Source organism: Lepidochelys kempii, chromosome 12, assembly GCF_965140285.1.
Source record: "Lepidochelys kempii isolate rLepKem1 chromosome 12, rLepKem1.hap1, whole genome shotgun sequence".
Lineage (NCBI taxonomy): Eukaryota > Metazoa > Chordata > Testudines > Cheloniidae > Lepidochelys > Lepidochelys kempii.
In genome coordinates, this window is record NC_136391.1 from 36,640,543 (window position 1) to 36,650,422 (window position 9,880).

The window sequence follows — 9,880 nt, forward strand, 5'->3', positions numbered from 1 at the left end:
CTTTCATGAGCAATACTTTTATCTGCTGGCAGAGACCCTTTGCTTGCTCAGAGTGCTATAGCAGCCATAACCAGTTAACGGAATTGGAATTTCAACCTACTGCTGTCAGTGCACAACAGATAATGAATAACATGTTGCTGTTATATCGGGCAGAATTCTGCTCTACCTTGCCCAAGTTTTTCCTGGCAGGGAGTGAAGGAGACTGCCAGGTAGAGGGCCTAGGAATTACCTTGCTTTTACACAGCAGAGTGGATGAACACTTGGGGGAGGGAGTGGGGCTGAGGGCAACTTCTGAACACGCCTTTAAAAAGGAGCAGCATGTCCCCCCAACTTAGCACCTGCTGCCAATTGCAACGTGTACGCTGGGCACCTAGAGATCTTGGTCATGCCCTCAAGTGAGGTGTTTATGCCCCTTTAAGGCTATGGATTGCCTTCAGGCACGTTAGCCAGCCCCCTCCCCGCTCAACATCAGTACAGTGCTAAGAGTTTATCCTACCCACATGGATACAGTGTGGTAGACTGGGGGCGGGAGATGAGATTTCTTATGCCTTTTTCCATTTGTACAAAAGAGAGCAGGATTTTGCCAATGTCTGAACTGTGTTTAAATTTCCTGGCACCTAACTGATAGGTGACATTGGCTTAAATATTCTGTGTGCGTGTGTGTGTGTGTGTGAGAGAGAGAGAGAGAGAGAGATTCATGGTATGTCACACAGCCTCATCTTACATGTCTAAGTCCTGATCTCTTTACCAGTGAAGGAGCACTCAAATGCTAGAATCCCAAATTAGCTTTTCTTTCTATAACTCATTTGCTTGGCATTATTTGCTCAAGGCACTATACACTGTAGTATAAGGATGGCCTAGTCACACCACTTATCTCAAAATATACCCAGCAAAACAATGCTGGGGAGGGTGGGGGCAGAGAAGCAGGACAGAGCATTAAAAATAATTGGTGTCTTTGGTCTATGTGGATTGACTGTTGTAATTTCCAGTGAAATTACCTTGGTTTGGCACTTTGAGCACTGTACAACTGAATTAGATCACTGTAATGTGATTTAAGTCCTTGTACAGCTGATTGACCCGCATTTAGTGGTTCCAGTATTGTGAACAAGAGCTGGCGTGAACTACCGTGAGTTCTGATCCTCTCCCCTTCAGATGAACTTTGCTACAGAGAAAAATTGCAAAGGGGCAGATTCTCTGGTGTAAATCACTGTTGCTCTGTTGACTTCAATGGAGTGATGTTGATTCACACCAGCTGGGGATCTGGCCCAAGGAGTTTATTCATCCATCAAAATACCAGGGATGCCTGAAAGCTTCACTATTACCATTAAAGGGAATTACACAGGACCTGATCCAAAGCCCATTGATGCCAATGGAAAAATTCCCATTGACTACAATTGGCTTTGGATCACGCCCATAACCATGTTCATTTGGGTAATGCATATCCTTTCAAAAGTCATATAATTTACCCCTTGCCTTAGCTCTGCTACAAGTATACAATGTAGGAATCTGAGACTTGTGTATTTACATCTCTCCAAGCAAAGGAATTTACTTAATTGAGTTTGAAGAATAATACCTGTTGTTATAATGCCCACAACAAGTGAAGCAAATGCAACCTAACCAAAAAATCTGCTCTAGTATTCCTTCCTCTGGCCTCCCCTCCATTTTCTGCTTTCATAAGACTGTGAGCTTTTTAGGGCATAGACTTTATTAGGTCTTTATATTATACCTTGTAAAGTGCCATGCACATTTTCAGTGCTTAACAAATAATAATAATGAAAATTAGTGATATATTAGTATTTTGCATAATTTTTAACAATAGCTGGCTGTTGCTCTAGTGGTTGTTGTTTTGTCCTTGAAACTACATTGTTGTGATGAAATTATAATGAAAATTATCATTTTGTTCTTGCAATTTGTATTTATTTTTAGTGGGAAAAATGCATTATTCATAATGTTGTCCAAGCTGTAGAAGTCACTCACGCAAGAAATAACTTGCAAATCCTGACCTGATTTCAAAAAATGTGGGAAAGTTTATTTATTTCTCCCTGCATTCCTGATTTGCAATGTACTATCTAAAAATGTCACTAAGATTTAAGCTGACTGAGCTCATGCTAAATTTAGCCACTATATTGTAAATAAACATTCTTTATGCGTTACTGAACTGGCTTTGAAGCTGGGTTAAAACAAATTGCATTTTCATGAGCATTAACAATGTTTTACTCTGGAGCAAGCTCCTATCTCAATTAGTAATAATGTCTTATCCTATGTAATCTGAAAATGTGATTTAGGGCCCAGTCTTGAATTCCTTTAAGGAATACAAAATCACACCCTGCATTTATCTTCTACAGGGCCAGTTCTCTCCTTAATCAAGCAAAACTTCCTGTGTGCCCTTGATTATATAATGGGCCCCATTCTGAAAGCCCTCTAAGCAATAAACTCATATTGAAGTCCACTGGAATTCAGCATGTATAAAGCTTGAAGGGTCTGGCCTATTATAAAGAAAGCACTTAATGGCTTGTCTGGCTAAAGCACTAAAAATAAAGTGTAGGGAGCAATTATGCAATAGCCAGACTGATGAATTACATAACCTAATAGTCCTTTTCCATCTGCAACTTCTCTAATTCTGTGATCTCTTTTTCTCAGTCTTTAGGCTAAAATCAAATATGCTGTCTTCTTAATATCTGATGTGCTGTGTCTCAGGGGACTACGTCCTAAATTTGCAGAGAGTATGGATTTGGTAATCTGCTAGCTCCTTCCCACCTCAAACATCTGTGTTCCTATGCCCTTTATAAACATCTACAGAGCAATTAGCAGAAAACTCTTGGTCTTCTGGTTTGAAAAGAGACATCATCTTATGTAATGAAACCAAGTATCTTGCTTAGGATAGGAAGGAAAGAAGAAGTAACTAATATTTTAAATTGTAAAAAAAAAAAAAGTTATTATTACTATTATTTGTTATTTTATTGTCTCACTTTGAAAGCAGCCAGGGTAGGACACCCATTCCGTTTGCTAACTGAGGGTGCCCCAAAACATCTTCTATTTGTATGTAAATATATAAAACGCCCTGGGACCAATTTTAAGCAAACACACACACAGTATTTAATGATGAGAAACCCCACTTAAAAGGAATGAAATTCCTGGATTGTTGCAATGCACTCCTATGTGCAAATTGCAGTTCCCTATAGGAAACCTGTGTTTGAAATTGTTGTTCTGTGAACTAGATAACTTCACTGTATACTCTGTGTGTTCCTGCAAGTTAGAAGTGGCTGCATAACTCAAGAGACATGAAACCTTGATGAGTCGTGACATAGGTCATTCCTATCCAGTGGAATGGAAAGACAGATACACTGCCCACATAAGGAGTATTCTGTTCTGTGTCATAGAATATTTTCTACTTTGTTCCCAGTATTTCAGACTTAAATTTATTGCCAGGCTGGAGAGGTTGAGAACTCTGGGCTGAAGATTCCACAGATGTGTCAAATAGTGGGTGGTAGTTTTCAGCATTGGCAGCTGCTCCTTTGCCTATAGAACAGGTGTGAAACTTTTGACAACAAATTCCAGGAGTGCGTCAAGGTGCCCATCTTTGTATGACATTTTAAGACAACAGTAATTTGTAAACATGAATTCTTATTGGAGTAGTAATAGCATGTTCAGCTATAAACAAGTTGTGTGTGAGAGAGAGAGAGAGAATATGCACATAGGTTCACATTGGAGTCTGCATATATTACATAGTTCTCATTTTATTATTGTTTTTCTTATCTTATGTACAAATGGATGACATACAAAGGGAGTGTACAAATAAATAATTCTATCAGCCCATCATGCTTTATTATGCATACGCTTTCTCTGTCACACACATTAGTCAACCGTCAGCGCTAATTCCAAATCGCTGCTCAAAATAATTTGCCTCATTCTGATTTCACTCCAACTGGTGTCATACCAGAATGTCTATTGACATCACCAGAGTAGGTGTGATCAAAATTAGTCCCAATGTAGCTTTTAAAAACAGCAGCAGTGCGTTGGCCACATTCCACCCCCGGCAGGGGGGAAAGGGGGGATGTCACCCCCCACAGAAAATAAACCTCCACAAAATATAATAATTAACAATACTCCAAAAATCTGCCTGTGGACAAAAGACACCTACTGTATATGCTGGGCTAAATTCTAGTTTCATTTTCAGCCATTAAGATGACCACCTGACTGTGGCTCAGCCCTGATGTACTCACTGGCACAGAGAAAATAACTCAGCCACATTTCTTAATTCTTTCTCAGGATACAAGGGCAAAGGGACGGCCCACAGCACTGGAAGAAAGGTCATTTTAAACAATGAAAGGAAGCAATCTCTTTTACAGAACTCACAGTTAACCTGTGGAACTCCATTCTAAAAAATATCAGTGGGGCCCACAGCTTGGCTGGATTTGACAAAGGATTTGCCTAGCAGTTTCCAATTTGTGGTCCATAGACAAGCAGTGGTCCACAAAATCTTTCTCTGTTCTCCACAAAGAGTTGGGTTGCTGGCTTAACAGCCCTGATCCACTCCAGCCAGGACACCTGTAGAAGGAAGGAAAATGGTGGATCTGCCACTAGAGGCTGCTCTTTCATCAAAGGGGCTGCTGTTTCATTCTCTCAAAGCCAAAGAGAAGCCACCTACCCCGTCACACCCAGATACACCATATGCTGGAGGGAAAGGAACTGGGATAAAAGTGGGTACCGTGGGGCCTAGACTGAGTGCTGAAGAGCCACAGAACTAGAGGGCTACGAGGCCAAGGGAGTAGGCTGGGAGCCAGGGGCAGAGATAGGACTGAAAACCCAAGAAGAGAGTGAAATGGAATTGATTATTGGTGGGGATGTTTAGTTTGTGTAAGAGTGGGTGGGGTAGGATATTTCTGTGTGTGGCAATTCTCAGTCCTACACCAAAGACAATCACTTCCCCCCCTCACCCCCACCCCAGGAGAATTACTGTAGCTCCTAGAGGTGGGATGTTGCCTAATCTTGATATGCAGCCTGATTTGGAGGAGGGCCCATTAGAGGATCTCTCTACTGAGAGGGGGCCCACACTACAAAAAATATGGGAACCTTTCAGATTAAGCATTGATAGGGCTAATAAAAACATTGAGAGTTAGTTACAGCGGCTAGAGGTTTTTGGTTTTGGTTTGGTTTGGTTGGTTGGATTTTTTTCAGAGATATGAACTCTCATGATTCAGGGCATAAACCAACCGCTAAGTGAGGGGACTAGGGGGGAAATTACCATATGGGCAGGTTGTTCCATAATTGTCCGCCATGCACCTTCCTCTGAAGCATCTGATACTGGAGTTCACTGGAGACAGGATATTGAACTAGATGGACCACTGATCTGGTCTGGCAATACCTGTTTTCCCATGGATCCCATTCCCATCTCAGCCAAAGGCAAAACACCCATTGACTTCCATGGGTGGAACAGAATGCCTCCTCAGTTCATACACATGTGAAACTGCCTTTGACTGCAGTGGGAGCTACGGCTGAGTCAGAACTGTGCAAGGCCTAATTGCTACAGGCATCGGCCTGGCTCTTTTGTGCCGCTTAAGAATGGCATCACCACCCCTGAGCCCTGAAAGACTTCCGTGATGTCATCCGCCATCGCTTCACAAGATGGCCATCGATTGAGTTTGCTGTAATACCTGCATCGAGTTACACAGGTGAACAGCAAATCAGGTGACAAAGTGGGAAAGTAAAAATATTAACCCTTTCAGTCTCAAGGGATCAGAGTGAAATACTGTGGGGATGTCCTGGTTAAAAAGAAGTGGGCAAACTAACCTTACCTAAATCCAGGCTGACCTGTTTAAAAAAAAGTGGGTAAACTAAACTAAACTCCATGTTGCCCAAATGAGAAGAGAGTCAACCCAGTTTATCCTTGACTACACTACTGTGTCTGAATTTTACAGATCTGTGGTGGCTGTAACTCCTTCACAGTTGTAATGGTTCCCCTGTGAACTACAGGATTAGACAGTGCCATACATTTTTGGAACAGCTTTATCTACAGTTGGCATCATACTCGGTAGGGTTTTAAAATAAATAAATAAACAAGTTGTCATGCTTACCTGAAATCCCTTTTTGCCATTCAATGACAGGCATAAAAAGCGACTTTTCGGTGGGTTTTGAGATTTTTAGAGAAAAGGTTTGTACACTGGATGTATATGTTAGTTTAAAAATGTAGCTAACCCTCTCTCTAGGTCAGCACCACCTCCCACGGCTCCCTGACTTTTTGTACTTTCCCACATCAGATAAGCTGAGAGTTATTTGCAGATTCTGGGTGTTCAGCTCCTGAACTCCACGTCGAAATGCAAACAGCCCCGGAATCAGGAGCTGCTCGGACATTTCAAAGAAAACCCCAGACCATTCTGTGGGGAATGGCGAAGGAGTCTGAATCAGAGCTGTATCGACAAGCCCAGCTCTTCCCGGGCAGTCACCGGTCAAGGGGTTTATTTAAAGACAGACTCCGCTTTGTGTGCGGGACATGTTGTCTCTGTTGTCCGAAAACAATTTCCCTGAGCCCTTCTTCAGCCTCTCATGCACTGGACAGTTAAATGCGTAGAATTAAGTTCTCTCTGAGCTACTACTGTTCTTCAAGCAGCCTCTGAGAATTAAATACTAATAGTCCTGTAAAAATGCATCTCTTCTAGCGTTTTTACAGCGTCTTATTCTCCTTCTTCCCCCCCCCCCCCGACACTCCCCTCCCTCCCCAAAACCCAACATTTCTTTAGGCAGCATGAACTGGGCGTGATTTTTAAATAATCAGCCATATCATTGAACAAAATACTTTATTGAATATAGGTTCGGCTTCATAATGAAAGCTGATGATATAAAAGATTTCCAAAGGGCATTTGCCCGCTAATATACAAAGAAAGCCTCAATATTTTTTGAAAGAATAAAAAAAAATGCTCTGGTCTATAACTCATCTAGGAGAAAATAAAAACCTACGGGGACAGGGTGAGTTGATTGTTCTTGGTAGACGTCCAGTTTGTAACAAGCTAACGCCAAGATTAATGTATACTATTGTGATCCGTGTGGTTTTATGTTTAGAGCATCGGATTCCATATATAAAACATTGCAGTTTCTCCATTCCACATATTCAAAATCGGGTGTTCTCTGTAACCGGCCTCAGTGACACAGACATTACCAAAGTACACTAAAAAGGCAAGCACTATGCAGTAAACCAGCTTGAATTCACGCCATGAATTGTATACGGTGCTGATTCCAAGCAAGCAGGATTGTACGGAAGGAAATTCCATCTGTGACTATTTTTAGCGCATATGATCTGTCATGTATCTATTCGGTTTATTTAAATTACCAGGTTGGGGTTTATTAGGCAGCGTCGCAGCAATTGTATATATGTGTGCGGGGAAATATATGTATTCACTGCACAATAACTCAAGCACAAGAAAAACACATGATTACATTCGGGTGCATGGAGGGGGGTTGTTTTTTAACGTGAAAGCAAAGCACTTGGACAAAAACAGGTCTTAAATGCATGATGGATGGCAAGAATAAACCATCAGGCTGCTGTACTGTTTTGTGATATTTTTGTTACAGCCAAGGTAAAAAAAAAGTTACCTTAAAGTACATGTGGAAGAAAAAATATCTAGTCAAGAAATCTGCTGAGAAAGAAACGGTTGAAAATGCCATACAATCCTAATATTCTTAACCCCTGTAATTCATTCTTGGTTTTATATATATATATATATATATATATATATAAGCCAATTCCGTGTGTGTATATAATTGGATATCAAATTGCATTTGGGGGGGGGGGGGGTTTGTTACTGAAAATTAAATACCGTCTCGGACAAGTGAAGAGGAAAATAAGAGAGAAAGGGAATCCCGATCTGATAAAATCTACCTTGAACTTGGGAATCGAGCATCAGGGAAGCACTGAAAGCTGGACAGACATTAGCATTAGCTGCCAGCGACCCACTGATGTATCCAGCTGGCAGGCTTTCCAAAGCCAACTTGGAGGCGCTCGGGTCCCAGCCTCCCTCTGCCTGCGCGTCCCCTTTGGCTGGCGTTTGGAGAGTTTTGTGAGCTAAGATGCTGTCTATACTGAAGCTTTTGGACTTCTCTGAGCTTTTCGGAGGCATTTGATCTGTCCCGGCTGCGGAGCCCACCTGGCTCTGATTGGCACTTGGGGAGAGCAGGCGTGCACCAGAGGTGGGTATATGCTGACATGCCCTGGCCTCTGCCAGCGCCGTCTCCTCCGCCTCTCCCTCCGAAGAGCTCTCCACCCTTTCCCCCTCGGGAATGCTTCCCTCTTTGGAGGCAGGCGCAGGGAGCTGAGGAGCTGTGCACCTGGATGGATCGGGATGGCCCCAAGGGGCAGGGGGCAGCTCTGGCTGAGGAGGATCTGCTGCTGCCCGGTTGCATCTCACAGAGCTCGCTTTGTTCTCGCCTTCCTCTCCGGGGGCCAGTGCATCCCCGGAGACGCAGGCTGGCTCCGGGGTCTCTTCTCCTGCGGATGCAGCCTGGCTCCCCCGGAATCTCTTCGGTTGCACATCAGCTCGGTTGCCAGCGGGCTGCTCCTTCCCCTCCTCTGCCTCTGCTTTGCCCTTGGTCTCCTGGGATCCTGAGGCTTTGGGCTTCCTTTTCCTCCGCCGGTAGTTCCCGTTTTCAAACATATCCAGGCACCGGGGGTCTAAGGTCCAGTAGCTGCCTTTGCCAGGTCTGCCTTTCTCCCGGGGCACCTTGATGAAGCAGTCGTTGAGGGAGAGATTGTGCCGGATGGAATTCTGCCAGCCTTGCCTGTTGTCGTGGTAGAAAGGGAACCGCTCCATGATGAACTGGTAGATGCCGTTGAGAGTCACCTTCTGGTCTGGAGCCTCCTTGATGGCCATGGCAATGAGAGCGATGTAGCTGTAAGGAGGCTTCTGGGGAGGTTCCTGCCTGGAGATCACGCTGGCGGATGCGAAGCCTAAAGCAGCAGGCAGCCCAGCCCTGTCGGCCCCGTACAGATAGACCATGGAGGAGCCATTTAGCGGGCTGCTCATTGGAGGTAGATGGCTGCCGAAAACGTGGCTCATCGCGGACGTGGTTTTAGCTCCGGGTCTTTCCCCTGGCAGTTCAGAGACGCGAAAGGACAAGGAAGAAACCCTCCAAGAGTCCACCGGGGAGCTGTTTGTGTGAGCTCAGACCCCAACCCTGCCTCAACGAGTTTGTTCTCCCTCTGTCCCGGCTTCATCGCTCTTTTTTTTTTTTTAAAGAAAAAAATGTTAAATAATTGTTGTAAGTTTGCTATTATATGTTGACTTAGCACTGGAAAATAAATTGTCTCCGATAAACAGTCGCTTGTGTTCTCAGCCCACCCACATTAATTAAAATATCATTGCTACAAAACTCCAAGCTCCCTCCACGTGTCTCTTTGGTACCAGCCAATGGTTCGCCGGGTTTGTCCTTCATTTGTTTATAGCATTAGTCTGTTGATAAGTCTGCCCACCCAAGTTGAATCAAGCTGTGTTTATTTGGAAAAATTTCCGGGCACCCAATATATAAACGCACTGATCTGATGTTTGAAATATCACGTCCACCCTTTGACGCTGTAAGCACACAGTCAGCAAAGCAGGATGTAGGCGGCTGGAGCTCAGAGGGAGAAGGGGCAGAAACCCCCGGGTAAAGGAGGATTTGGTTTTTTGAAAGGATCAATGCGGAGGAAACCAGGCAATTAAATGGAGCTGCAAGGAAGAACCTAGGGGTCTGTCTCTCTCTCTCTCTCTCTCCAAGTGGAGAACAGGGATGAATCCTCAACTGGTGTAAATCAACCTAGCTCCGCTGATTTGCACCCGCTGTGGATCTGGCTTTTTGCCTTCAAACCTGCAGTCATAGAAGATGAGGGTTGGAAGAGACCTCAGGAGGTCAT

General features: G+C 43.8%; 1 protein-coding gene across 1 annotated transcript; it reads right to left on the bottom strand.

Annotated features, from left to right (window-relative positions):
- Positions 1–7,718: 7,718 nt before the first annotated feature.
- FOXL1 (forkhead box L1) lies at positions 7,719–9,361 on the bottom strand. The gene has a single exon (XM_073308477.2). It carries the CDS (start codon positions 9,045–9,047, stop codon positions 7,794–7,796), a length of 1,254 nt encoding a protein of 417 aa, XP_073164578.2. The 5' UTR covers positions 9,048–9,361; the 3' UTR covers positions 7,719–7,793.
- Positions 9,362–9,880: the final 519 nt, after the last annotated feature.

What these genes read in the sequence shown, in the direction of transcription:
- FOXL1 (XM_073308477.2), bottom strand. Translation starts at nt 9,047, where the DNA reads ATGAGCCACGTTTTCGGCAGCCATCTACCTCCAATGAGCAGCCCGCTA.